The 27478-nt window shown below is 47.1% G+C and overlaps 14 protein-coding genes across 14 annotated transcripts; 7 read left to right on the top strand and 7 right to left on the bottom strand.

Moving 5' to 3' along the window:
- Positions 1 to 559: 559 nt before the first annotated feature.
- On the top strand, positions 560 to 965 carry I303_104605 (uncharacterized protein; the record flags this gene model as incomplete). Its single annotated transcript, XM_018407717.1, has 2 exons — positions 560 to 607; positions 678 to 965. 2 exons carry the CDS (start codon positions 560 to 562, stop codon positions 963 to 965), a joined length of 336 nt encoding a protein of 111 aa, XP_018262928.1.
- A 32-nt stretch (positions 966 to 997) lies between these two features.
- On the bottom strand, positions 998 to 1675 carry I303_104604 (uncharacterized protein; the record flags this gene model as incomplete). Its single annotated transcript, XM_065968992.1, has 3 exons — positions 998 to 1099; positions 1303 to 1455; positions 1553 to 1675. 3 exons carry the CDS (start codon positions 1673 to 1675, stop codon positions 998 to 1000), a joined length of 378 nt encoding a protein of 125 aa, XP_065825064.1.
- A 565-nt stretch (positions 1676 to 2240) lies between these two features.
- On the top strand, positions 2241 to 2701 carry I303_104603 (uncharacterized protein; the record flags this gene model as incomplete). The annotated part of the gene is made up of 2 exons (XM_018407719.1): positions 2241 to 2285; positions 2387 to 2701. 2 exons carry the CDS (start codon positions 2241 to 2243, stop codon positions 2699 to 2701), a joined length of 360 nt encoding a protein of 119 aa, XP_018262930.1.
- A 289-nt stretch (positions 2702 to 2990) lies between these two features.
- Positions 2991 to 3531, bottom strand: I303_104602 (uncharacterized protein; the record flags this gene model as incomplete). The annotated part of the gene is made up of 3 exons (XM_018407720.1): positions 2991 to 3005; positions 3092 to 3241; positions 3400 to 3531. The coding sequence occupies 3 exons, from the start codon at positions 3529 to 3531 to the stop codon at positions 2991 to 2993; spliced, it is 297 nt and encodes a 98-aa protein (XP_018262931.1).
- A 648-nt stretch (positions 3532 to 4179) lies between these two features.
- Positions 4180 to 4599, top strand: I303_104601 (uncharacterized protein; the record flags this gene model as incomplete). Its single annotated transcript, XM_018407721.1, has 2 exons — positions 4180 to 4224; positions 4330 to 4599. 2 exons carry the CDS (start codon positions 4180 to 4182, stop codon positions 4597 to 4599), a joined length of 315 nt encoding a protein of 104 aa, XP_018262932.1.
- A 209-nt stretch (positions 4600 to 4808) lies between these two features.
- Positions 4809 to 7723, bottom strand: I303_104600 (uncharacterized protein; the record flags this gene model as incomplete). The annotated part of the gene is made up of 8 exons (XM_018407722.1): positions 4809 to 5051; positions 5156 to 5344; positions 5433 to 5781; positions 5856 to 5952; positions 6019 to 6168; positions 6240 to 6468; positions 6574 to 6994; positions 7062 to 7723. The coding sequence occupies 8 exons, from the start codon at positions 7721 to 7723 to the stop codon at positions 4809 to 4811; spliced, it is 2340 nt and encodes a 779-aa protein (XP_018262933.1).
- An 837-nt stretch (positions 7724 to 8560) lies between these two features.
- On the top strand, positions 8561 to 9068 carry I303_104599 (uncharacterized protein; the record flags this gene model as incomplete). The annotated part of the gene is made up of 3 exons (XM_018407723.1): positions 8561 to 8695; positions 8794 to 8946; positions 9045 to 9068. 3 exons carry the CDS (start codon positions 8561 to 8563, stop codon positions 9066 to 9068), a joined length of 312 nt encoding a protein of 103 aa, XP_018262934.1.
- A 317-nt stretch (positions 9069 to 9385) lies between these two features.
- I303_104598 (uncharacterized protein) lies at positions 9386 to 10797 on the bottom strand (the record flags this gene model as incomplete). The annotated part of the gene is made up of 5 exons (XM_018407724.2): positions 9386 to 9467; positions 9707 to 10125; positions 10278 to 10356; positions 10433 to 10535; positions 10701 to 10797. The coding sequence occupies 5 exons, from the start codon at positions 10795 to 10797 to the stop codon at positions 9386 to 9388; spliced, it is 780 nt and encodes a 259-aa protein (XP_018262935.2).
- A 1040-nt stretch (positions 10798 to 11837) lies between these two features.
- Positions 11838 to 13461, top strand: I303_104597 (uncharacterized protein; the record flags this gene model as incomplete). The annotated part of the gene is made up of 7 exons (XM_018407725.1): positions 11838 to 11909; positions 11971 to 12019; positions 12102 to 12409; positions 12528 to 12659; positions 12722 to 12793; positions 12908 to 13165; positions 13264 to 13461. The coding sequence occupies 7 exons, from the start codon at positions 11838 to 11840 to the stop codon at positions 13459 to 13461; spliced, it is 1089 nt and encodes a 362-aa protein (XP_018262936.1).
- Positions 13462 to 13831: 370 nt separating this feature from the next.
- On the bottom strand, positions 13832 to 14438 carry I303_104596 (uncharacterized protein; the record flags this gene model as incomplete). The annotated part of the gene is made up of 3 exons (XM_018407726.1): positions 13832 to 14052; positions 14237 to 14298; positions 14380 to 14438. 3 exons carry the CDS (start codon positions 14436 to 14438, stop codon positions 13832 to 13834), a joined length of 342 nt encoding a protein of 113 aa, XP_018262937.1.
- Positions 14439 to 14804: 366 nt separating this feature from the next.
- I303_104595 (uncharacterized protein) lies at positions 14805 to 16860 on the top strand (the record flags this gene model as incomplete). Its single annotated transcript, XM_018407727.1, has 4 exons — positions 14805 to 15293; positions 15399 to 15516; positions 15603 to 16210; positions 16360 to 16860. 4 exons carry the CDS (start codon positions 14805 to 14807, stop codon positions 16858 to 16860), a joined length of 1716 nt encoding a protein of 571 aa, XP_018262938.1.
- Positions 16861 to 17065: 205 nt separating this feature from the next.
- Positions 17066 to 19036, bottom strand: I303_104594 (mitochondrial 37S ribosomal protein mS47; the record flags this gene model as incomplete). The annotated part of the gene is made up of 6 exons (XM_018407728.2): positions 17066 to 17990; positions 18064 to 18256; positions 18324 to 18449; positions 18520 to 18601; positions 18688 to 18801; positions 18857 to 19036. 6 exons carry the CDS (start codon positions 19034 to 19036, stop codon positions 17066 to 17068), a joined length of 1620 nt encoding a protein of 539 aa, XP_018262939.2.
- A 490-nt stretch (positions 19037 to 19526) lies between these two features.
- I303_104593 (uncharacterized protein) lies at positions 19527 to 26123 on the top strand (the record flags this gene model as incomplete). Its single annotated transcript, XM_065968991.1, has 22 exons — positions 19527 to 19608; positions 19667 to 19699; positions 19758 to 19795; positions 19855 to 19953; positions 20010 to 20116; positions 20167 to 20204; positions 20255 to 20677; positions 20737 to 22378; positions 22434 to 22699; positions 22755 to 22975; positions 23033 to 23209; positions 23268 to 23575; positions 23630 to 23900; positions 23959 to 24916; positions 25022 to 25162; positions 25232 to 25279; positions 25348 to 25442; positions 25534 to 25619; positions 25688 to 25707; positions 25768 to 25836; positions 25904 to 25921; positions 25996 to 26123. The coding sequence occupies 22 exons, from the start codon at positions 19527 to 19529 to the stop codon at positions 26121 to 26123; spliced, it is 5268 nt and encodes a 1755-aa protein (XP_065825063.1).
- A 372-nt stretch (positions 26124 to 26495) lies between these two features.
- I303_104592 (uncharacterized protein) lies at positions 26496 to 27411 on the bottom strand (the record flags this gene model as incomplete). Its single annotated transcript, XM_018407730.1, has 3 exons — positions 26496 to 26771; positions 26861 to 27186; positions 27303 to 27411. 3 exons carry the CDS (start codon positions 27409 to 27411, stop codon positions 26496 to 26498), a joined length of 711 nt encoding a protein of 236 aa, XP_018262941.1.
- Positions 27412 to 27478: the final 67 nt, after the last annotated feature.

Genomic DNA, 27478 nt, shown 5'->3' with positions numbered 1-27478 from the left:
TTGAATCAGCGATGAATTCGGGGTTTATATACTTTGATAGATGACAAAGCTTGATAAGCATACTCACAAACATGGTTAGTCATCGTCAAGATCATCGCACCAACGGTCAGCTCCAGTTCCGATGGCATTCAGGCTTCTTTTTATTTTTGACTGTGTATTGTGTATGATGGAAGACGAATGAGACACACAGAGCCAAAGGATGCAATCTCGATCAAATGAAAAAGGAATCAGAGGTCAATGCACGGCGTCTGCTCAAACTTATCGTGATCCTTGCAATCCTGTAAATCAGAGTGTTGAGCCATAATACATCTCACACATTCACTGATCTTTTTTCCGATTTGCCTCGAGGCGTTCATAGCAGCCGCTATTATCTATTCATTTTACTTCTAGTCAGACATACAAGTCAAGGATATCCTGGAGTGGTACCCGCACGATCCTTTCAGCTGTGAGTGCCTGCTCTACCGATAACTTCCACAGATATGTCTTCTGAAAGCATCTTGGTGGTATGAGCTGACGTTATTCTGATTTATACAGCTCTCCGATTTGAGTTCAGTACATCATGCCAGCCGAAAAGATCGAGAAAGAGCCATGGGCCGAGGAACACACTGTACGTAGAAACGTCATACTGAAAATGTCAGCGTGTGAGGCGTTCAGGTTAATTTTGGTGCTGTCCTCAGTCCGCTCTCCTCCAAGCAACTATCAACCTCGTCCTCGCCCACCGACCAGAACTTTACGCGACCCCCGAATTGAGAGGTGTCTCGGACAACGGAGGGAATAGGATCAATCAGAAGCTCCAACAAATGCTGAAGAAGCTCTGTGCAGCGTATCCCGGTGCAGAAGGACTCGTAGAAGCTCAGATCAGATCGTTGAAAGAGGCGAAAGCCAATGGATCTGGAGGTGGACAGAGAAGTAATCCTACTACCCCTAAGAAACGTAAGATGAACGAGGAGGAAAAGGCGTTCTAGCTTGAGTGAACAATGGGTATTGAATTTTGACTCTAGCTTCTGAGATGCAGATCAAGGGAACTACAGTAATCATCGCTTGAACCCAATTTGCCTGTAGGATCGTATGTATACGAGAATTGAAGCAGATTCCTATGCTATTGAGAATCTTGGATCGGTGTGATAAGACAATCTACCAAATTGCGTTATGATTCAAGGCTTTTGCATCTTTTTGTATTGAATTACACAAAAGACCTCTCGTCAGCTCATGAATTCTACCATGTATGTACGTGTAACTTTCATCCACAACAATGATGGGGTGTCTTGATATTGAGAAGGGTAGCAATACAGAAACACTCACCAAGCTCGCCCAATGATTCGCCACTCCATCCGCTCCTCTCTTAGCTAAATCCGGATAATTATTCTTGATCTCATTCCAGATATTAGATTTGACTATATCATTGATAGCTTGCCACAATTGCGCTTCTTCAACATCTGTCCATAGCTTGCGTTCCTGTGATTAGGATTGCACACACTGTCAGCGCCACAATCTTTTTCCTGTGACAGAGTCAGACCGGTTCCAAGAACTGTCTATTTTGAATCTGACTTGCCTTTCGAGGGGAATTCGGGGTTTTCTTAGCCTTCTTTGGCGAGCGAATGAGGGGTTTGGTTTCTTCAGAGTCAGAGTCAGAGTGAGAGTCTGATTTTCGGATCTTCTCTCGTTTGGGTGGCATTGTGACGCTTGTATTTGAACTTATTACTGGCTTGGATATAGTGATTTGTGGATCCTGCTGATGAGTTCAAACGAGAGCTTTAACGGTTGATCAGTGCAGTATTTTACGCTCTCAGTACTGCAGCGACGAGTCGTCAAGTGAAAAAGGGATACCTCATACAGTAATGTTGTATATCTGACTTGTTAACTCGTCGTTTACGTTGATTGATGGTGCAACGCTCAGACCGCCAATCTGATCGTAATTCCAAAGGATGTCGTTTCACTTCAGTAACGGGTGTGCTCTTGATGTCCTCCATGAACATGCACATTGTCGCAGTATCATATGCGTCCTGCCTCCAATACACTTTCCGCTTTTCTTTCTGTTTGACTGAATTTGGAGAATACTCCCATCTTCTGCCACTCGAGCTTTTATTGCATGCTACACCTGAGCGAGCGACTTGTGAGTTAATTGGTCTTCAGCGTCTGTCCATTGATGGCATTAACTTAGGACCAAGCGGATAACCCACTCTCCCTCGGTGAAATTAGTTTCTTGGGAAGCAATACGTTAAGCAGGAAAATAGTTCACAATGCCACCTAAGAGCGGGAACGACCCGTGGAATGACGAACACACTGTAAGTAGCCGTCTTGCATGCAGCTCAATTCTGCGTTCCACTGTCAGTACGAGAGAGGAGGTGTGTTGTTTGGCTTACGTTGACTTTCTCCTTCTCGTCAGCGCGAAATCATACGAGGGATGATCCGAATGATCCTGCAAAATCGACCAACATTCTACACCTTCCCGGCGCTCGAAGGTGTATCTGCCAATCGAGGAGACAGGATTAACGCCAAGATCAAGCAGATACTCAAGAAGCTGAGCGAGATGTACCCCGGCTGTGAGGGGTTCGTGGAAGAGGAAATTAAGAATATGGTCAAGAGCAGAGGTACACCTTCCCCTAAATCGAAGAAGACTGGTAAGACTATTGGTACACCACCGCCTAAAAAGAGGAAGGTCAAGGATGAAGCGGATGAAGAACCCGAAGAAGAGGATTAGTCAAGTTGATTGAGTGATAACTCCATAAAAATGGCTTGATGGTGATGAATGAATAATACAGTATCATATGCATGCTGCGCATGTAGCGATAGCATAGAGGTCATAAGCTATTCTGCATCTTTTCGATTTTGGACGGCGAGTTTGAGAGAACAGATCGTTCCAGAAGATACTGCATTCAAGACAATGGAAACGTATATTTATGCATGGAAATAGGCCTTTTATGCATTCTCACCCTGCTAAATTGACTGGATTGTTATCGCTTGTCGTAATGGCGGAGTCAGTATCGGTTTCACATCCTCTTGTACTGTCAAACCGATATTCAGTCACATCAGCTCAACCGTATTCACGATGTTTACCAACACCAGTATCACTGCAACTGCGACAACTTACAAGAGCAATCCAATGCTGAGCAATACCATTCGCCCCCCTCTGAGCCATCTGCGGATCATTCTTCAGCTCAGTCCACAGATGTCTCTTCACGACGACGTTGATCCCTTCCTTGAATGTTGCTTCTTCAGCAGCGGTCCAGGAGGTCTTGGTCTGAGAAAAATGATCTCGTCAGCTCAGGTATATAATGTTTTCAAGAGCTCTCCTGGCGCCAGACACGCCCGGCATCTTCACAGTAGAGTACAGTGCCCTCATCAATCCGATTGAATGGGTCATGCAGGATAAATTAACGCACAGCATATTATACTCACCTTTTTCGGTGACGAAGGTGGCATCTTTTTCTTCTTCTTGATTTGACCGTCCATCATTAGCTTGACATCCTTATCTGACAACGACGACGATGAAGACGAAGGGGTGTTTTCTCTTTCTCTTTTCGCGGGCATGATGCAGATTTATTTTGGCTTCCTAAGTTGAGAGGTCGGCTATTTGAAAGCGACGATAATTACTTCTCCTTGTGAGCATGCAGATATTCTGAACCGAAAACGCAAGATTGTATGTATAAAACATCAAAAATGGTTACAAGTCTACTTTGCCGCGAACGAGAATGCAGACGATGTTGGAAGCCTCAATAGAGTAAGTAGTACTTGATATCCTGATCGTAATTGATGGATACTGGTTGGTTACCATCAAACCTTTCGGTCATAGCGAAACACGCCGAAAGGAGGGGTCTCATCAAATTCACTCATAAGTTGTAATGTTGATGTGGACATTCCGAATTACAAAGCTTAGAGAGCTATGCAAGAACGCGACCCGATGTGTCTTCATCTCAATCGAATTATATTCATTCCCTCGTTCTTCCCTCACAGCGATAATTTTGTACCTTTGCCCGCATCTGCAAATCTCTGATATCATAAGACGAGCACAAAGAGCGATCATATCGGATTCGCAAGTCTTGTATGTCAATTCGTCTCTCTGTTCAATTTTGGCTGTCATCTTTTGCGAAACAAATGAGCTGACGAGATTTGATATCCCGCATACAGTGAATCCACTCAGCATAGCGAAGTGTACTGTGTCCAGACCATCAAGACACGATGCCACTTTCACCGAACAAGACACAATGGAACGATGAACATACTGTGAGTGGCGCACAAGCCGAACCAGGACAATCTGCAGTGTATTCCAAACACCTGACTGCGCATCATGCACAGAAACTAATTCTGCTTTTTGACTGTTCTATTTAGTTGATACTCCTCCGTTCGATCGTTCTGTCTACCCTATCAAACCGAGCTTCCTTCTACTCCACACCAGGTCTGGAAGGCGTTAACGAGCATGGTGGCGACAGAATCCATAAGAAGATCCAGCAGCTCCTCAAGCAGCTTTGCGGGACTGTGCCTGGCGGTCAAGGGATTGTGGAGGAGGTGATGAAGGATATCAAGAGGACAAAAAAAGAACGGGGACAAGGGGTGGGAAATTCAATGGAAAAGAAGAGAAAGATCAAGGATGAGGAGTGATTCAGTATTGCACAGTATCAAGATGGAACAACGTCCTTGTCGCTTAGGATATTCATCGTCAATTTTTATGCGGCCGTTTGCTCATTTGGTATATTGATATGATATGCATGATCGGTGATTTGATCGATTCTCTTCAGTCTGTCGTAAACTGTGTCTTATATAATCATAAAGTGATGTTGCCATTCCATAATCAGGTGCGAATCTCACATCTAGTCTACATTCTCGTTCTCTGCCTGACCAACGACTGGCAAACGTACGGCTTGGAACACCATCGTAGCTGATGCGACCAGCGTGACCAAGTCCCAAGTGGTGAGAGGCTGCATCAATTGCGGACGGCCAAAGTACCTGACGAAGATCTTCGTCAAGTGCGAGAGGAATAACGAGCCAAATAAGAGATAAGTCGTGATCTTGTGTGAACCTCCAAATGTCTTATGTCGGTAGTTCAGGTGGATCTATGATAAGCAAATGATCGTCAGTCAACCAATTTGTCAGTCGATACCGATATCAACGTATCAAAAAACAAGGGACTCAGGCTGAAGAAGTGCGCTTCACTCACCTGACTCAATTGACTGACCAACCAAAAAGCACTCTGGATAGTCCGGAATAAATGAATGACCGATAAAGCAGTCGGGTCCCAATGTTGAGCTCCTCCGAAACCGTGCATCACGTCGGCGTACCGCGTAGCACCGACTATAGCTGGTGGAGCAGGCGCGAAACGAAGGATGCAGAATGTTGAGATGCCGAGCTACGGTACGCTTACATCGTCAGTATCGTAGTGTACTGGTTTGGTTTGGTAAGCAAGGTTGAAGCGCAAGAGAGTTGCCGTGACTCACTAATACACGGTATTTCCAATCTAATTCCAAATCAAGCTTATAGCTCTGTTTCTCGGCGACAGTGGCCATCTTGAATCGCACGGCAGTGGGCAGCGGCAATGTAATTTGAGCGAAAGGTATGAAAGTGGGTGAAAGCATGAATTCAGGTTTGGCGAACAAGTGTATCTGCTTGAGGATGATCAGAACAGACAAGATGATGATGACCACAAAGAAGAAGACCGAGATGTCGTCTATCATCAGAGCGGAGAGAACGATGTAGGAAGTGAGGTCGACGATAGATTGGGCAGTCAGTGTGAGTAGGGCGATCCCGGTCGAGGTTCGTCGTGTGAGCCAGTAGTGCAGAATGAGACTGCGTCAAAATCACATTCGCATCAGCACATAATCAGAACCAACTAGTACCGATAGCATGTCGGGAAAGCTTACGGTGACGCGATCGCCCTTAAGATGACGGATAGACCGTGAATGATTCCTCGTGAGATGGGTCGAGATTCAGGATCGAAGGACAATCCCAACAATGCGCCTATGTAAGGAGGTCAGCATTCTCGTGCACTCGGCAGCTTGGATAGCAAAGATGTGAGAGACTTACTGTTGAATTCGTGGTCATCGTAATCTTTGGCGGAGCGACTATCATCCCTGTTTAGGATAGCCCATTCGTCCACTCCGTGAGACACACTGGCCATTGCCAACTTGGCGGGTGACAAGGCCGAGAAAGTCAAATGCCACACGAAAGTAAAGTCTAGATAAATTAGAGCCTTCATCATCAGCACCAGACCCAGAAGGAGGACGAAGGTAAAATCCAAGACATACCTCCGACCTTTTCAGGCGTTTTCTGTTGAGCATCATTCATATCGACCTGGGGTAATTCCAAATAGTCTTTCGGAGCTGACGGACTCAACCTCGTGGTCAAGAATGGTCCATATTTCCATTCTTTCTCTCCATTTTCGTTTTCGATTGAAAGCAAGTTCTCGAAATGACCGTCCTTCGCGAATGTTCGATAACAGTCATCCCAAAAGTATTCTTGCTGAGCGCATGAGTTCTACGAAAAGCCAATAGACACAAGAGGAAAGTGGATCTCTATCAGTCAGCCTGTTTTCTCGCTTGACGATTGAATCATTCATGGGAACAAAAATTAATCGCTCACCTTGAACTCCCTCAGAGAGTCTTGAGCATCCTTGAAGCTCTCTACGTCGTACACAGAATAGTCCTTGGATAGAGTCACGAATGTTCGAGTCCAGATGAAATTCGCGAAAGCGGCATGTCTTTGGTCTTCGTTGCTATCTATCGATCTCTCCCGGCCGGCTTTACGCCAATCCATCATGCGGACATGTATGCTTTGACCTACCCCAGAATGGGCGAAGAAAGAGTCGAGCGGGGTCGGAGGATTGTCAATTTCAATCTGACCTGAGGCATACGATATAGGCCATGGCTGAGATGGTCCGTACAGCTCTATCGGACGAGAGGAAGCGTGCTCGTACGTTTTGCCAGCTACGTTTGGAGGGAATGAGGGGACAAGTTGGAAAGTAGCGACAAGAGAAGATCGGTTATTTGTGATAAGAGAGTGACTAGATATCACCCCACGGTCAATTCCATTAGCAGAAATCCATATACAGGGTAGCAATATAGACTCACATGATTTCACCTGGCAAGGTGACTGGTGTCTTGACGTTCCTAGTCTCCTCAATATCCAGATCGTCTATGTCCACCGACCACACTTCTGTCCAATCATGCTGAGGCGTAAGCTCAGGCCTGATGAATCCTTGTTCCCCTCCGAACCTAATACGTCGTTGTTCTTCATACCACTCGTTCTCGATCATCCAGTACGAATCACCCATGTCGTGCGTTGTCGAAGTCCTTGGAGGTGGATGAGTTCCCTTCCTGTGCCATATCGTCACCACCATCTTGGTCTTAGCATCGGCATTCGACGGAGCTCCGGTCTTCGACTTGACGAAATATGGCGTGACGATTTTAGAAGGGGCCGTGAGCGTGGATGTGGTCGCGTGTACGGCTTTATGAGGGAATTTCAATCGATGAATCTTCTTGATACCTAATACCGACCCGACCACTGAGGAAATTACGATAGCCAAGATAATCATTCCGATGATGATCTGCAGGATCCGACGAAAGGGGAACTTGATCCATTTTGTGTGTTTCCCGTGGTTGAATCTCTCGGATGCATGTACTGATGAAGGGGTTGAAGAGTGCACGTCTTCATGATCGTGCGAATGGTGTTGATGTCCGTTGAGTAAGCTTTCGGAGACCGAGTCTGAACGGGTGTCGAGAGGGTAGCTCATGGTAATCGCCCACTCAGCACTTTACAAGGAAGATATCTGATGGGCATACAGAGTAAGAATGAAAAACTCCATGAACTGATCAGTTTCACATGAGGTATGGTTCTGATGGAGGAAAGAGCGTCGTGGCTACACACACAGCTACAACCAGCATGTTTGCCCAGGTACTACTGTTAGCACTCGTATATTCGTAGATTCGTCGGCAGTGCATGTATGAGCAATGTGTGTACTTTACGAGTCAAATTCAGGTACCGCGGCCGAGTCAGTGCGGACCCTGAAAGGATAAGATAACGGGATTTTTTTTGGCGTGTCAAGGTCCGTCCGTCTCCGTTGATGCCGGTAAGTTGATGTCACAGCGGATCCAAAGCTTACAAAGAACAACATAGACTGGACAGATTTGTGCGCTGTTCAAGCTTCGCTGATGATCTCAAACAGCTTGTAGCTGCTGGCGAAGGCTGCGTTGAAGTGATGATCAAAGGATGCTTCGGTCCTGTGCGATAACATGTTGACCGGAAGAAGTAACTTGGCACACCATACGATTTTACTATATGAATGCTTGATGGTTGTCAAGCTAGCGAGGAGGCAAGATATACTTTTGACATCAATTGATGGATTGCTTCAAACACATACCCGAGCGCAGAAGAAAAGTACGACGCTAGAGCCCGAATTTCAGATGACAGTTTGGGGTTACCTACCTGTATTGATCTCGCCTCTCTAATCGTTGAAAGCAGCATCGTCAGCTCTATATCATGAATCTCCGCTCAACTTTGACCCAGGTGACCCCCAAACAGTCCCAATTATCAATTGACAAAACTCAAGTCTTATTTCGCTACGTTCACGATGCCAGCTGCCAAAAGAGAACCATCCACCACGCCTTCATTGGAAGATACCAAACCATCCCTCCCATCCACTCCTCAGAAGAAAGCTAGAAATAACACTACCCCCAAGAAGACTTCTTCGTCCCCTGATAAACCAGTAAGTCTATCCAAGTCAAGCGATGTCTGCGCCTTTGTGTCTGCGGAGCAAGTAGTCGAAGCGGAAGACTGAAAGAGATGATGTGATCGTGACCACAGAAATATGTCAAGCAGAATTGGACCGCACAAGAAGATGCGATCTTCGTCGAAATGATCGAGGAAGTCCTGAAAGAAGGTTTGTACGCCAAGATCAAGAATGACGGGAGGTTACAAAGAGAAGGACCAGCTGTCAGAGCTCATCTTATCGCTTTTGTAAGTGTCCTTGATCTTTGATCTTCCCAGCTTAAAGCAATGCGTCTACTAGGACCCGGACTGTGCGCTGACGAGATGTCTAATTCTCTTGGCAATAGATCAATAAGGTCAAAAGAACCTAAAACTCTAGCGGAGGATGGTAGCTTTCATCGCAGGGATTGATAATTGAACCAACCTGTCAAGGGTATAGGCTCTTGGCAAAAGAGCAGTTGATTCCGTGATAGTGTTTGTGATAATCTCGATACACATGCAGTTTTATCTCAGTGGACATGCAATTTTGACGTACATTCGTGATCATCATTCTATAGGGTATTGACGTTTATCTGGCAGTACATCTCTCCGACCAAATCCATACTGTTTCGAGCGTCTTCCTAAGTATCCCTCTTACTCCGGATCCTTCGAGGGTATCTCGGCTCTGTTCAGTCGCCGTAAACCCAATTTATCCTAAGTAATGCCATATGACCCAGAAACTAAATAATGTGAATGTCGCTCCCGCGCCGAAAATCCATGCGTCTTGTTTACTGTGAAAGAGCAATGATAATCAGCTGGCGCCATCCTTGTCGATTCTGCCTAATCTCCGCTCAGTCATCATTGACCCGCAAGGTCGTCGCCGAAATTCCCCATTGGCTTCTTAGTGCCATCCAGAAAGCTCTTTCCGCTCGTCAAGACCATTCTCGAGTATCATCCATCTACTCCCTAAGATACTTTCCCATTGTCCACCAAAACACATCGCATGATGAAAAAGAACGCTGCAACTCACGTTCGCCTTTCCACCCAGCCTATAGTCTCCCGACTTAACCCCAAGGTATTCGCAGCATCCAACAACTTCCTCTTTGTGCCCTTCAAAATCCCCCGTTGCTCTACTAGGTTTTCCAATACCGCTCTGCCCTGCGCTATATATTGGTCTATGTGATTTTCCGACTCTTGCAAAAATGTATTCTCCCTCAGGGCGAATTGGTCCCTATCGGTAGGCGGGTGATTCGGTTTCCATATATTCGGGTCTCTGGGCGAATGTTGCAGACCACTCCCGAAAGGCGACTCATGTATCGGCGAACTACTACCTGCCCCACCGATACCGGTACCGGGATAGGCGGATGATCTTCGCTGAGATACGCCGGATGAGGCTGAATAAGGGGTTGCGGAGGATGATGAGGCGCCGCCTAGGAGATCGTTCCTGTCCTACAATCCAATTGCATAAACATTTTAGCTTTTTTTTCACTCCAATGCTCGCGACATTGCTGAGCGGGCAGTGAGTAGGGTAGAGCGATGATTCCGCTTGAAGGTGCATGTGAGAAGGTAGACTACGATGAAGTGAAGAAGCACAGGCTCACCCGCTGTTGCCCCTCATTCTTAGCTCTTTCGAATCTAGCTTTTAATTCCTTATGTTCATTCTTCAGCTTCGCTACTCGCCTGTTCGAATACGAGATGAACAATATTCAGTATTTAGCTCACGATGTGATTCTGCGTGCATTGGCAGCGGACATACGTATTTGCTTTCTCCCTGGCAGCGGTGACCATCTCTTTCCTAGCCATCGAATCATAGTCGTCTATCAACCGCGATAAGGCTCCGAGCGTCGTTGTTATTTGGCCTATGTAACGAGTCAGCATTCTACCCGCCGACGGAAAAGACGCTTGGTCAGGTAAGAACATGCATAGGGAGCTGATCTTGCGTTGCATTTATTCACAAGTGAGAGACATGCGCCATTGGCTTTCTTGGCATGTAGTAAGTAAGATAGTTGGATCAGAGGACGTACCCTGTATACTTGGTCCGCCTTCACCGCCTTCCATCCTATTTAGATCTGCATTCAGACTTGCTATTTGCCTATTTCCCAAGGCATTCAGGGACTGCATCGCGGCGAAGGGATTTGACGACTAGTGGATAGATGATGCGAAGTGGTCGAATGTATCAGTGCTGTCGTATCGTTGGGAGATAGTTGATAAGAGAACGTCGAGGATGATTTCCTTGCTGGATGACTGTTGATGACGTCGAAAATGGTGCAAGCTTGCAAACCGCCTACTGCTGATTGATGGCTGCTGGTATGACTGTATGGTTCTATGCTTCCTCAGAATCCGAAATAGTTTGAGAGGTATGCATCAAAGAGAACAAAGCAATGCAACGGATGCACGATGCAACGCAAATCGCAACAACAACCGTGTGTTGGTGTATTGTCGATGTCACAACTTGTTGTGGAGCCCATCTTTCTCATGTTATTTGAAGGAAACGTACATAAATGTGCAATGGAGCCAATTTTCACGCTGTAATGGCTTTTGGGAAGGTGTTAATTTGTTATCACGGATCTCCTCTCTTTAGCGCTCCATCATTACGTTATATGTCTCCTCTAGCATCAGTGTTCGAGTCCCAGCATGATCTCATGATTGTGTATCCCTTCCGGGAATTTAAATGGCTCTCTTTACTCGGTAATCAAGTTAGTAATTTATCGTCGTTCGACGATAGCGAATAGGCCGGCAACGGATCAATTCGACTATACTTGACATTGAGGCTACCAGAGGATAGGACAGGCGTAGGAAGCGCAGAGAGTGCCGGGTTGACACCAACTTTTTGTGTTGCGTGTCAGCAATATCAGATTAGACCTGGAGTCAAGGAGGACACGGACGCAAACGCCACATTCAGTTTATTGTTGACATCCGAGCAACCGGCTACATCGGTCATTGTCCACTCACTCACTTCATTCGGTCAGAAGCTTTCGTCATCAATACAGAGTTCCTTTACATCGACTCAATTGACTCAATTGATTGAGCTGTGCAGAATTACATCTCTTTGCTTTCCCACCCAGCTTCTGCGAAGGGAACCCTCAGGTCCAGCAAGCGGTAGCCCATAAAATACGCACACCTGCGACAGCAGCTGAAACTATTTAGCAACGAACCGAGATATGTCAGATCAAGCCATCCTTACCGAAGAATGGGTACTCGGACCAGAAGATACTCCTTTCTATACTAAGCGAGTGAGTGGTCATTTCCCTTTCATTGACTCGCACATCCCGCTGACTCTGGTGAGCTATGAAGTGGGCTCCTAAGACCGCTGAGCCCGAAGCGTACATCCTCTTTGTCCATGGTAAGTCTCTCCTGACACCCTCACAGCAGACGAGACAATGGATCGAAGTACTGATTGCCCAGAACCCATTGTTGTGGTGTAGGTTTCGCCGAACACGTTTCACGATATGACAACTTTTTCACGCAGCTCTCTTCGCCTCCGTACAATCTGCACATCACAGCATTCGATCAACGAGGACACGGTAAAACAGCACACGAGCCTCTGACAGCGACGTCAGCGCAGGTGTCAGCATGGAAGAAGGAAGGCAAGGTAGTCAACCTAGCTAAGAACACGAAGCGACGTACAGGTGGATGGGCAAAAGTGTTTCCTGATATTGAGTGGTTTGTGAAACGTGAGAGTGCTTTGGCGAAGGAGAAGGGAAAGAAGTTGTTCTTGTATGGCTTTAGTATGGTAAGTCGTTCCCCCTCCATTGATTGTCGCTCGTTTCTTCTGCATCGCAACTATACATCACACACTCGGAATACCATCGATGTACAGAAGCGCGAGGACCTTGAGCTGATGCGAGTAGGGCGGAGGGGAAGTACTGGCTTTTGCGACTCGTCCTGCGGCACCACCATCAAAGGACACTGTAGGCCTGCTTGGAGGAATCATTGCTGGAGGACCGTTGATCAGACAGACCAAACCAGCCTCGGGGATTCAGGTAAGCTAGCCACGATACCCTGATATGCTTTGCAAGTCAGCTTATTAAATCGGACACAACAGGTCAAAGCGGGAAGTCTCGCTGCGGGTTTAGGATTGGGTAACATGCTTATCCCTACACCTTTGGACTACAACGTGAGTCGAAAAGCGTATCACTGCATCAACTTCGATCACTCTACCTGATGAAACACTCTGCTCTCTACCCACTGAGGACTAACATGAGCTGAACAATGCTATCAATGACCGCAGCAACTTTCGCACAATCAAGAATCTAATGACCGTTGTAAAGCCGATCCGATGTGCGAACAATCTGGATCGCTCCGAGGAGTAGCTGATATGCTCAATGGAGGGATCACTCTGGATACGGCGACGACCTGGAATGCCTGGCCAACTGGATTGCCGTTGTTGATCTATCACGGAGAAGAAGATAAGATTTGTTCGCCTGATGCTGCGAAGCGATTTGGAGAGAACGCGGCTGCGAACGATAAAACGGTGGAGATAATCAAGGTGAGCCGATCTCTATCGGTCACTGAAACGTAGTAATGATCAGTTCGTAGTAATGAAAGATTGAAAAATGAAAGCTGATGATCGGGCACTTGACGTAGGGGATGTACCATGAAGTCCACAATGAACTCTCTCCCACACCCGAGAATCTTGCTAAAATTATTGGAGAATGGGTTCTCAAACATACCGACAATACGCCTGTCAGTGCTGGAGCGCAAAATACGTCGGAGGCCGGGGCCGGCACGGTTGAAGAAGGCGCACAGTCACAGTCGACTAGTGTAGGCAATTCCAAATTATAAGTCGATCATACAACCATAATGAAGACGAACTATTCCCGATGGACATTCAATGAGTGGGAGGCTATTTGAGTGGGGTACGATGTATTATAGTATAATAATCAAGTCCATGTAATTGAATGACTATCTAGTCTAATTATGTATCATGTAACGTAGAGTATCATGTATCAAGTATAAGTTACAAATGTTTCATTTCGCGGTACTGATATGAGCGTTTCCTAAAGACCCAGACCCGGGTACCGAATCTGATCATGCGTTTCCAACGCATCACCTTGTCGGGCTTGTATACCACTTGAAGAAGATTGTACTACTGGCTGATCCGAAGCTGAATTCTTCTTTGATATTGTCTTGCCTCGCCTTCCCTGGGCCCAGTCTACAATTCCAACTTGGTTTTCCCTACCACATTATCCTTTATACCGCCCACCAATCTCCCCACTTGGACCCGGATCCAAGCTTTGATCGGCGCCGAGACTTCGACGGTCTCGTCCCCGTATACGTAGTACGACCATCGTTTAGCGAGGTATTCGATATGCGAGGGAAGGTAGGTGTAGATTGAGAACCAGATCAAGAGGGTGACGAAGGTGAGGACGGTGACTAGGTTGCATCAGGCAGAGTCGTATGTCAGCAATCAGCGATCAGCGTTCCAGCGATAATCATTGCATGAGTCAAACAAACGAGTGAGCGATTAGAATGAGTACCAATGTATCTAGAAGGACTGTTTCCTGGGATGCCTAGATATCGAGCTAAACCAAATTCAACTGAATACAACCCAACTCACCGATCAAAGCTTTTTCCCAGGGCTGCATCATACTAGTAGCGAAAGTCGATTCGAGCCATATTCTGGACATCCCAGCCCGACGCAGAGCATAGTCAAGATCTCAGCTATCTGACTCAACGAACAAGAGTTTCGCGTAGACTTACCGCTGATTCCAGATCATACGACGCATGCCGGGAGGAGGCCTAGGTGGGTAATGGGGCATGGCGATGACTATTACTCCTCAATATTGACTGAGCTTCCAATGTGACTCTAGTTGATGTAGAGTATCGTGTTCTGCTGAGAACGCTTGAAGGAGTACTGTCAGTATCAAAAATCGTTGGATGAGTAGGTTGTCGATGAAGAAGAAATGCAAAGAGTACAACAACAACAAACGGGTCTATTTCGGTAAGTTAGGTGTCCGTGCGCTTCTCGCCGCATCGCGTCGGAATGAAAGTCAAAAGTGACTATCACTTGCAGAGTACTTGCTCAAAGCTCACAGCTTACTATCCTTAAGTCGAGAGTGGAAGATCAGTTCGAGAAGCAAGCAATTCTACTTCAAGGCAAAGCGACGTGTTGTAGCGCCATGACCATGTCAGACATCACAACGATTCTCTCGAACCCGCCAATTCCGCCATTCGTATATTTACATCACCCTCATCATTCCTCCACTTCTTTGGATCTTTCATCAAGTAGCTCAAGCAGTACAAACTCAAGCTCCGGCTATGGTTCCAGTACTAGGATCGCAAGGATCGAAACGGTTGAATATCATACCCCGAAATTACTTCTCTCTGGGATACTCGATAAATTATCTGACGATAAAGACGAAGTGGAAGTTCAGACTTTCGATGGATTCGCTGTGAAGCTCAGAACATGGTACAGCGCTCAATTTCAGCCTATGAATGGCAACGTCGCTATTAAGGGGAAAGGGAAAGCGAAAGCCAAAGTGAATGGACATGGAGATTATGGCAGAGAAGGAAAGGAAGGAGACTTGTCGGTGGTTGTTGTTATTACGAAAGCTGAGCGATTGAGATTGGTTTTGGGAGATGGATGGAGTGTGATAACTCGTTTGACTGAGCTTGTGGGTCATCTTTCTTGGAAGGCCTCAATTCTGTCACATGGTCCTGTCTACTCAACAGTGACACAAGAGATACCATCGTGCTGGTGCTAATCAATAGAGCGTCAGGTCGGCGTACCGATATCTGTCGTACTGTGCTCGACTATACCGTGGGACAATGTTCGACCTTTCAGGGGAGATGCGCCGGAGCCTATACATGTTTACTTTCCACCGCCAACTAGAGAAGGTAAGTCTATCCGACTGCACTCCTGCCCTAGGCCGAAGTGTATCGAACTAAGGCTAATACGGTTCATGTGGAATTGCTATAACCAGAAATCATATCCTCTTTACTCCCAGCATCTCCCCATCCTTTATGGCCCCGCTTCCTCGACTTACTCCTATCTACTACTTTATCTCTATGTTCGCCCTCGATCGAAGAGATCGCTTACCTGTCCGAAGCTCTTTGGCCTATATATACCCACACCCTTCCTCCGCATCAGTCGATGATTCACCTGAATCAGCCTTATCCGGACCCGTCAAACCCTCCAGCAGAGATCGACATCAACCTCAAACTCCTGACGGATCTGAAATACCAGTTATCCTTGTCACTGACTTCCTCGATTGAGAGCCTCTTACCCCGTCAAATAGGGGTACATGAATTCAAGAAAGCCTTTATGAAACCCACCCCCTCTTCAGCTGATTTCGGCCTGGGTTTCGGAATGGGTTTCGGAATGGCAGGTAGACAGACAATGTTACCGAAATTACCAGGTATGGAGCTGAGTACGGTGGAGAAATTCTTGGTGGCGGCGAGTTATGGGGCGTCGTATAATCCGCCGAAAAGCGATTTGAGGCTTTTCGGTAGGTCGGCTGGAATAGCGGGAAAGAGGAAGAAGGGAGGAGGGTTTAGGAGGGCTGGGTATGGAAGAGTGAGGGTCGGTAAAGTGAGTCTGCGCCTGAGTTTGAGTCTGAATTCAAATCTGCCAAATCTACACCAAGGGATCCCGGTTGTGAAATTCCTGGAATCATAGATAGCAAATGATCGCATTGGTACTAATTGTGTTTGTTATGATACGTCATCGTCATCTAATAGGTCCCTCAGAGATTATTGGGTCCCAAACCATTCACCTTCGACAGATTACTAGCTCTGTTCTCCTCGTTATATGCGGAACACGCTCCTCGGCCTGAAGATTTACAAGCGGCTCTAAGAGGAGCTGAGGATGGTTATGACGATTCAAGCTCAGCTTCAGGATCGGGCTCGGATTTAGGATCAGATGAATGGGGCGGAGTAGGGGTGGGTGTCAGTGCAAATGTCAGTGTACAGAGGCAAAGGGAGAAAGTAGAGAAGAAACGGAAGAGGGATAATGAGCGTGAGAAGAAATGGGATGAGCATGTAGAAGAATTGACGATGTCGACGAAACTATGGAGTCTGATAATCAATCTAGAAGCCCAGGGATTGATAAAGCGAGTCTCGCCGACTGATAGGCTGGATAATGTTATGTTGCGCTGTGAAGTCGGGTATGAGGTTGCCAAGGATTTGAGTAAGGAGTTGAGGATTACGCTAGATGAGTATTTGTATGAGGCTTCTATGTAATTATGTGAGGGATTATTCTGGTAAATATACCATTTGTCGGAACGTATCGTGTGGTCATATTCACAAAATGAGACGTTGACGACTTGATGTATGTATGTATGCATACACATGCCATCGATGATTGCCTATTCGCAATGAACCACCTATCTTCCTTTGCGACACTGTTCTGCTCTTTGCTCTTGGTATACTACTATATACTGACGCTCTACTTCCACTCCAAATATCCACCTTTATCGACTTTACAATTCTTCTCCACGACACTCTTAATCCTCTGCACCACCTCGTCCCTTCGCGTTCCACTCGTGGAATCTTCCAAGAATTGCGCAATGAGCTCTTTCTCCGTCAGAGCGAACGCCCCTGATTGAGGGGAATACCCATCGACGGAAGCTTTGATCAACTGTTCACTCGGTAATCCGTACTTCCTGAACTTATTCCAGGTCGAATCTCGCCCGCTATCCAACTTAGATGCACTCTCAGGAACCAGTTGTAATTCCGGTATCGTCGTAGTCGTGGAAGATTTGGTAGGGTAAAAGTTCTTGATTATTTCACTCAAGGCCAATCTCGGGTCTGACAATTCCGATGGAATCCACTCTGGAGCAGTCTTCGATCGATCTATCAGGACAGATGAGACTCCTTTAACGAAATCATCAGTCGCTCTCCCGGATTCCGGACCACAAAAGGCAGTAGCCATCGTGATGTCGTTCAAGAGGACCCTGTCTAGACGACGCGCTTCTTTGGCTTTTCGATAACCCGTCAAAGCGACGGCTGTACTTGTTGGACTTCGAGCGTTGAGCAGATCTAATTGGACTCTAGCCCATTCTTTCACTTCGCCGCTTAAGGCAGAGTCGGATTGGGATTTGGTGAGAGCTGAATGTATCTCGGGGATGGATTTCAGACTGAAGGTCTTGTCTAGGAAGCCACGGATCTCACCCTTGATAGGGCTGAGTCCATCGGGGTTGGATTTGCTGGATAGATCAGAGCCTGAGTCTGGACCGGCGGGAGCGGAGGCGGTATATGAGGAGACTATGGATGAGATTTGGGCGGAAGTGGGCGAGTCGAGTTGGGTGATCTCGTTGATTATGGTTGGTAAGAGGTTTGGGGTCACGTAGTGGGTCGCAATGCCCAATTCGCTAAAATTTTCATCAATCCTCAGCTGCGAATTCATATGGCGCAGACCATCGTGCACTTCATAGATGGACTGACTAGACTGCCCGACCATATAGTTCTTGTCCTGTGACAGCTAACCATGCGCCGATAGCACCGTCAAGTTGAGCAAGGTAGTAATTCGATCCCACATCGGGTGCGTAGCCTATCTTGGTTTCTGGCATGGCGAAGATGGTTTTGGGTGTAGCGATTCGAATGTCCGCTGGCAAAGAAAGACCTGCTCCTCCTCCCACTATGATCCAAGAGTTCCATCAGCATGTAGAGATCAGAACGAAGCAATGACAGTGTTTCCGACATACTTGTAACTCCGTCAATGATGGCTACGTAGGGTTTACCCAGTCTGCCCAATGTCCAATTGAGCTCGAACTCGGATTTGAAGAATGGTAAAGCAGTATCTTTGCCCTCTTTCAAGTCCAATACCAGTTCTGAACAATGACACGACACTAGGATCAGCTATCGGGACCAATTTGTCGATGATGAGGTGGTTCAGCATACGCTTGACATCCCCTCCGGCACAGAATGCTCTCTGATCGCCTGTCCCGATGATCACCTTGCATGATTCTAGTTCTCGCCAATTCTACCAGCACCAATCGAATTAGCTGTTCTGTCCGATTGATCAAAGTCCTTTTCGAAGATCCCTTTCGGTTTTAAAGTGACACTTACTCGGACTTTCTTGGTCAAAAGATCAATCATCTCTTGATTCAACGAGTTCAATTTAGCAGGTCGATTGAGTTTGTATAGTCTAGCATTGTGATGCGATTCAAACAATACCAGATCCTATAACCCATTCAGGTCAGTGTTGACCGGCAATGGTAGGGCGGGAAGGACACACTTCATGAGGAGAAGACATCTTGCTAGAAGTACTGCCCTGCGTGGCCTTGTCGCTGGCCATAGAAGAGCTTGAGGAGAGATGTCTTGAGATAGTCAATAATCGATTCGCAGCTATACGAGAGGAAGACGAAGATCCTGCTGATGAACCCATTCGAAGGGACAATCGCGTGAGGGAGGCCATTGGCTTGACGTTCTCAAGATGAGTGAACCACTCTCTTTTGCTTGCAGATGGTCTGAATACGATGTTCTAGTAGCGGATAGTATGGATTTACTCGGTACTGGGTCGTTACGAGACGAGCCAAGCAGATGAGATGATTTTGGATGTCGGCAATAAAATACCTAGCTGCTTACCGTTGAAAGTGAAACCAAGCAGGGAAGGAGATTGAGTGCTACTCCGTGAGTCTGTGCATTCTGATGTCGGCTGTGTCCGCGATAAGTTGAAAGTGACGCGTTGCATTTGTTGTTGAATTGACAATTGTCCAGTGCACTGTCGATCTCTTTGTCCTCTGTTCATACAGTAATTCTTCTCTACCTGAGCAATCTCTCGCTGTGAACCCTTCACTGAAGTGACTCGGCCTGTTTAGAGACCTCTCCTTCTAATTCATGTCGGCAGCGTTACTTCGCCGCAGAGAATCAAATATATCATTCAGAGGTGGAGGTGATCACTTAACATGCCGCCACTGAGTAAAGAGGAACTCTGGTCGTCCGGCAAAGATGAGACGGTTGAAGTCAATCAGAGGGCATTGATTGATAGTAAGCTGTCATTTATATGTGATGCACTTCGAACGAGCAGCTGACAATACATGTACAGAAATCCTGGCTAGGTATTCTGGAGAACACACAAGTAAGCTCGAGCCTCTGGAAATCGCTCACTGCGATCAACCGCTGATGATCCGAGACAGTCTTTCGGGAGTTGCTACAAAATGCCGACGATGCAGGTGTGAGCTCCCCAGAAGACTCAAATCTCCTGTAGCAGATCACTGATGCGCACATGCGTAGGCTGAGCATGTCCAAGTAAAGTTTTACACCGAAGCTGGACTGGAGGCTTTGGAAAAGGGAGAAGGCCCGTCGAAGTTGCCGGACGCAAAGAAAGATATGGTGAGTAGGTCTTGCCTGATCTATCGAGATCGAAGCTGATGGTATGTGTTCATCAGATGCACCGATACGTGGTCTGTAATGACGGTATACCCTTTCGACAACAAGATTGGCAACGATTAAAGAAGATTGCGGAAGGAAATCCGGATGAAGAGAAGATCGGAGCGTAAGTGATCTGAAATACTGGGAAAGTCCGATGTCTGATATGAGTCGCAGCTTTGGTGTTGGTTTCTACTCTCTTTGGAGTGTCTGTGGTAAGCGTGTCTTGTTCTTCTGTGCTGCACGGGCTGACACTTATTTTTAGATGACCCGTTCGTCGAGTCCGGCGACAGGTGGATGGGATTCTACTGGAAAGACGGCAAAGATCAGCTACTAGCTCGATCCGGCGACTTACCACCGTCCGCCTCCGCTTCGTCTGCCGAAGCAACCTTGACCGGTCACCCGTGGACCTCATTCTCTATGAGCTTGCGCGAGCCATCTCTATTGGAAGGTCCGCTAGATCTCGCTAGATTCTTCATCACTAGTATAACATTCATGAGGACGGTGCGGAAGATCGACATGTTGGTAGACGGAGTGAAAGTGCTAGAAGTTGAGAAGACCGTGAAAGGCAAAAGCAAAGTCACGAAGAAGGGTCTTAGGACCAGTAGTACAAATGGTATGATGGCAGTCCAGGGAGTGGACGCCACCGGTATGGTCATCACTGCCAAAGTCATGCAATGGCTGTCAGGTCAGTGGCCCAAATCTACGGGAAATTGTACGTCCGCCAAGCTGATAGATTACTTTCAGCAACCGGTTTTGTGCCTCCGCCCTTACCGCAAGCTATAGCGCAGCTTGCTAAACCGGCCAAAGGATTTGCCTCGATGCTTGCATCCTCGTTCTTCGGTCGGAATTCTCCCGCTCCTGCCGTTGCTGCCCCGCCGCCACCGCCGCCGGCTCCTGAAGACCCCTTCGAGATCACGACTTTACATCGAGATATTCAGATATACCAAGCCGACATCAAAGTTTCAGTTTCACCTGCGTTCGGTCGAGAGCTCGAAAGGGCGACCAAGAAGGCCCCACCAACACGCATGCCAGCGAGTGTAGTGTTTTCTCGAGGTGAGGCTGACGAGGAAGCCAAGACTGAAGACGGCTCGCCTGCGGCCAAGGATATTGGAGGAGTTTTCGGCGGTCTTTGTCCGCCATTGGAGAGCGAAAAATCGGCGAAAGTCTTTATAGGTCAAGCTACCTCTCAAACCACCGGTATAGGCGGTCATTTGGCAGCAAGGTTTATCCCGACGGTCGAAAGAGAATCGATAGATCTGGTCGACAGACATGTGTCATATTGGAATAGAGAGCTATTATGGATTGGAGGATACTTGTCGAGATTAATTTACGAGTTAGAAATGCAAGAATTGCGGACCGCTTGGCTAGCAACATCCAATAAGCCCGAAGATAAAGATGCTCGAGATAGGATTCTCAAGAGAGGATTGCATGCTTTACGATTCTTCACCTTCAAGACTACCACACCATCGAACGTGGTCGGTCAAGAAATGGAATCTGCTTTCTACGGATGTGCGACGGACAATCGGACTTTCCCTATCATTTCAGTCGCTGGTATATTACCAATCAGTGAAGTCAGGATGCCCTCAGCAGATTTGCAGAGATTTTTGCCCGATCTACCGGTTGTAACACCCTCAACTATCGATGAAGCTCCTAAATCCATTGCTAGGTTACGTGAACGATCTCTCCTTAGAGAAGTCACCTTCGATGACGTTGTCAGACAGCTGAATGACAGGCCCTTAACGGAAGTGGAGATGATCAGCTGCCTCACATGGTGGCAAGGTATAGCATCTATGGAAGGAGCCAACATTTCCGTCAGAAACAAATTGCTAGAAGCCGCGATATTGATACAGGATAACGGAAAGGTTTTACCACTATCGACTGTCCAAACCTTCGTGAAGCCTCATAATGCGATCATCCCCCCGGATATGCCCCTCCCGGACCACACGCTACCTTACAGTATCACAAAAGACCTGAAAGCCAATTCGATATATATCATATTCGGCTGGACCGAGCTTAGCGTATTGCAGTATGTGACTTTCCTCATCAATCCGCCATTATCAAATACCCCTCAAGCATCCGCCGAGACGGACATAAGAACTTCACCAGAGTTCGCGGAAAAGGTTCTGGGCATGTTGGGCAGAGCTTGGGCAAATTTAGCTGCCAATCAGCAAACTGCTATAGCCTTAGAATTGAAAGATGTGCCTTGTATACCTACCAAAGCGGGTTTCAAGAAACCCTCCGAAGCGTACTTTGAGAAGAATCTGCTATTTGCCGATCTACCCACCATCGCTTTGCCAAAAGGTACAGCTATCAAGGGAGGTATGGAGAAGATGCTTCTTGCGATCGGAGTGAGAAAAACAGTTGATCTCCAGCTCGTCTTCTCCAGGTAAGTTCAACACCTATGCGTTATGAGGATTTCAGCTGATAGTCACTGGTGACAGATTGGTCGGAGGTGGATCTTGGACATGCCAAGATCTTATGAAATACTTGGTCTCAGTCAAAGACAGTCTCTCGGATGATGAACTGAAAAGACTAAAACAGACTGCTGCTTTTCCTCTGGAAATCGAAAGTCCCGATGATGGGAGTAAGAAGCCAGTGATCAGACAAAAGCCGTTTCAGCTATACGAACCTGTTCAAGCTATGCGGGATCTGGGATTACCGTTGTTAGATTGGGGAGAAGGCAAGTGGAGATCGAATTCCGAAGAAGGTGAGCTTGAAACATCATGAGAATTGAATGGATGGATGGGCTTACACTCGGGCAGCCAAATTGCTGTTTACTCTGGGACTCAGAAGATTCCCACCCATAGATGTGTTGCTAGGTATAGCCGCGGGACGGCCACCAGCAAACGAAAAGGCTTTGCAGTATTTGCTGTCGAATACGCACAACCACTATCCAATGTTCAGATCTGAGGCATTCTCGGAAGTCGCTTTCATACCTGCGACGACTTATGTGGGGGATAACATTCTGGCCAAACCCGGACGAGTCAGTGTTTCGGGCATGAAAGCGGAAAATTGATAGCTAATGCAGTCTCTTTCACAGGTGTTTACGAATCCGCAATGTTCGATCTTAGGCTTCTCAGTGGCACAGCCTACAGTCGCTACTCCCGAGAACGCTGCAAAGCTCGGCATACAGAGTGATCCGCCCATGGATCAATTGATCGAAGCATTGAAAGCGAACGTCACAAGGGATACTGCCAAAGCGAAGAAGATCTTTGAGGTGAGCGGCGTTCCAATGAGTCGCTCTGAGCGCACAAGCTGATTGTCGTTCGACACAGTACATGTCAACTCGTCTAGGTCATTCTCTTAGCGGCACGATCGACACTTTGCGAGCCTTTCCTTTCATACCGGTGACTTCGTCCAACGGAGACGTCAACTTCTACCGATCGAATCAAGTCTACTTTGTGACCAAGGACGGAGGCGAAGATCTGTTCAAATCGGCGTTCACTTTTGTTGATTTCGGTGAAAGGGCAAATATCTTTTTGAGGTACTGCGGCGTCAGATCCGAGCCCAGTGTGAAGGATATCGCGGTCTTACTCATGAGTGAACCGCATAAAATGCTCGAACAGGCTGGATCGGCGGAAAAGTGCGTTTCCTCAATCACCAGTCAGATGTGACAGCTTATCGAAGTTTCCTGTAGATATCTCGATCAATTGCGACTTTTAGCTGCCAATTGGATGATGTTCGATCAGTCAACCAGAACAGCTATGAAAACCACACCGTTCCTTCTGGCATCTCAACGTGTGCCTTCCAAGAAGTCAGCGAAGAAGTTGCTAAGTTCGTGGACTGGCGGAGGTGAAGAGAACGAGTATGAGAGAGAATGGGTCTTGTGTCGAGCTGCGGACGTGTCTGTCGTCGACAGCGTGACACTTTTGCAATATTTCGGACAGTACATCCTCGCTGCACCAGAGGTGAGCTGGACTAATGACTCTTGCGGTATATCAATGATCAGCTGATGTGTCCTGTCAGGAGCATATCTTGGAAGAATTCTACACCTCGCTTGGCGCGAGATCGCTCACGTCCTTCGTCAAGCGACAATACATATCCGATTCGCCTAGCCCGCATCCATCAGATCACGCTCAAGCTCTCCGCCGACATGTTCTGGAGAGATTAACGATCTTCTTAGCTGAGGCTCGAAGGAAGCAATCGGAATACACGTCGGAAAACCTATCGAAGGAAGGGAATTTTACCATTCAGGAAGTCAGGGAACTCAAAGTCAAGTACACCTACAAGAACGGGAAGAACGAACACTACCATTACGAGATCCTTTATGCGACGGCTTCGAGAGGTCGAGGTATAGGAAAATCAATCATTTTGACGATCTCCACGACGGCTCAAATGGACGATTACGATATCGCTTCCTCACTCTGTGACATACTGCTAAAATCCCCTAAAGCAGATGACGCCTTACTGCTTTACTCTATCTTGTCCACGCCTCTGATGGCGCTCAAGAAGAGGGGTTTCAATGTCGATAGGATATTGAACCTTCAGAAGGAGGAGAAACTGCGAATTCAAGCTGAACGGAAGAAACAACAAGCAGATTCCGTGCCCATAAGTCAGGGCCCTGCTCCGGAGAAGAGTAACCATAATGCAGTGATTGGTCAAAAGCGAATGTCGGTCGATAATACGAGTCTGTCTTCAACCACCACAGTGAATGATGAGAAAGATACTAGCAGCATCAAGAGCAAACATGGGCTATTGGATAGGTTTAGAAGGAAAAGCATCTCAAAATCGCCTTCTATGCCTGGCGGATTTGGCGCGGATATCATGAATCAGCTTAAAGCGTCTGGGAGCCCAGCTTGGGGCGGAGCGTCGCATGGCATGCCCCCGTCGGGCCCAAGCTACTCAAGCGGAACCGCAACTGGGATGGGAGGATTCGTGCCGCCCAATTGGAATACAAGGCGTCCTACCGATATGAACGATATTCGTGAGTGCCCAGATCTCCTTCGTCCATTTTCACCCATACTGTCACGAGTCCACAGCCACGAGGACAGTCTGTGCCGTGCAATGCTGATATGATCGTCGTACATAGGAAACACCGTTCAGAAAGCGCTTGATGCTTCTCGACCTGAGAAGGGAACTCAGATCAATGACTCGAGACAAGCGGTCAGAGACGTATCGGAGAGTCAAGATACTTATTGCGATACCACTGCTCAGGCCGATCTTGTCCGGGGTGAGTCAATATCCTTGCAGTACCCTTGCAAGGGGAACAAAAGGCTGACGAACATATTGTTCACGATAGTCATAGGTGCTGAATCTACTGTTGGGCTGAATATCTGGGTACCAAGAGGTATGTTGGTCAAGATATGCGACAAAGCGTGGAGAAAACTGACAGAGGATCTTTTCTTGTTCCTATAGATGTGCCCAATCAATCGACTTTCTTGATGGACAAGTTAGATGTATCTCGTCGATTCTCAACTCACATCTTACTTCCGATCTGCAAGACGTTCAACGTGAGTCCAACGGTCCTCCTGGACAATATGAATCGCACGGCGGCATCAACGAGCTGGTTTTTGATTGCTGATGAATCTGTTGTGATAATAGCTTGCGCCAGAGGTCATGAATGTATTTTGGGACCATGCTGGTCCGTTGATAGCTTTCAACAGGGGAGGCACGATATTCTGCAATGCGTGAGTCGGCGAATCGTCTTTTGAGAAAACCCATATTGACTCGTGACCTCCGACTCCGCGCCATATAGACGATATTATCAAGCTTGGCGTGAGTGCCTTCTATCCATCGTGCCAAGAGATGGCATGAAGCTGATGGGTGTTTGTGCAGATGATAAGCAGGTCCAGGATGGACAGACGAGCGAAGCTTTCATCTCGTGGTATTTCAGTATCGCACATGGTGAGCTGTGCCAATGTTTGAAGCGACACCTCGGCAATGCAGACTGACAGGTATTTCAAATTTGTAGAACTTGCGCATAATCTAGGTAAGCATCTGACAGGCTATCTTGCCTGATTTACAAGAAAAGCTGAAGCTGACGCCTATGTCCTCATGATGAAGAGTCGGCACATAATGCGGCGCACGAATTCTACTTCTCAAGTATCGCGGAAGAATACCTAATTAGATTCATAGAGATGTTAAGCTCACACGCTAGACCCGATTTGGCTCAACAGCATCTTTTAGATTGACGAAGAAGGATAATTTGTATTGAGGCATCTCGTTTCTGCTGAGGTCGTCATCAGGTAAAATGGGCGGTTTTGGAGAGTTATTGACCTTTCCGTCGACCAGGTGTACTGGAACCGATGCAGATCGAGATGGGAGTTGAGGACATATTAGACAGAGGACTTTGTAACATGTGTTGTATAGTGTACAAAAGTGTATAGATATGTGCGTATGATGTGTGATATATGGTATACTTATGCGGGTGTATCAACATTTCAAGGTATCGTCGAAGTGCGGGAAATACGAATTTGACTGTCGTGTATTTTGTTTGTGATGATTCAGACTTTATCCTTTTGTCGTCCCAATCTTCAGCTAATAGCTGCTCTGAAAGCTGAAAATCACTTTCCATTGACCAATCTTACGCCTCTGTCCTTATGCCCATTACTCACATTCTCACGTCCATTCCCCTTGCCATGCCCATTTTCTGGCCCATTCCCATCCCCGTTCCCAATTCCAGTTCTCTCATCATACCTTCTGTCATCTTGACCGATTTCGGTCTCAGGAAACAGCTCTACTCCGGGGATGATCGGTGATTCGGGCGGCTTGACCGGTCGTCCATCGTCGTCTTTGGGCCATAACCCATCTTGGATCCAGGAAGCTTTCAATATCTTGATCTGCGTGCGCTTGCGTTAGCTGAAACATCAAGTGTGCAAATTCATGCTTGTATTCGGATAGAAATGAGGATCCACTCAACCCAACTCACTACTAAACCCAAACGTAATCCTCGACTCAATCTCTTGCCCGCATGTAACTGACTAGCTACTTTATCTATACCTGCGACCCATGTCGACTGGAGCTCTTCGCTTCCTTCAAGGGCTAAAAGATCTTCTATCCTCTGTACGGCACTTGAATTCGAGGAAGTTGGATTGGTCGGACGAGGTAAAGGCTCAGGAGGGGTTGAGGGTATATGGATAGTTGAAGGCATTGAATTTATAGTGGGATGCTTGAGATTCGAGTTGATGGGACGAGGTATAGGTAAAGGAAGACCGGCAAGGAAGAGTCTTCGTCGATATTCGAAAAATTCGACTCCTGTACCAAGAAATCACGTCATATGTTAGTCAGCGGTCAGAGTGCTGACTATCAGTAATGATAAGAAGAGTCGGCAGCACAGAGGCGCAGGCGAAAGGTCAGATAGAGCGACTCACCGGTAGAAGGTATCTCGATCATTTCTCCCTCCTGCTCGCTTCTGAAGTTGGGTCGTGCCTTCGTGCGGAGTCTCGACGGACCAGCCTCGACTGATTCATCAAGAAGCATCTCGTCGTTTTTGATATCACACTCAGAACATTGAACTGATCTTAAGCAAGATTCATGAGGAAGAAGC

This window comes from Kwoniella dejecticola, chromosome 5 (genome assembly GCF_000512565.2).
Source record: "Kwoniella dejecticola CBS 10117 chromosome 5, complete sequence".
Taxonomy (NCBI): Eukaryota; Fungi; Basidiomycota; class Tremellomycetes; order Tremellales; family Cryptococcaceae; genus Kwoniella; species Kwoniella dejecticola.
The sequence above is the reverse complement of the archived record's forward strand: the minus strand, read 5'-3'. Positions and strand labels throughout refer to the sequence as shown.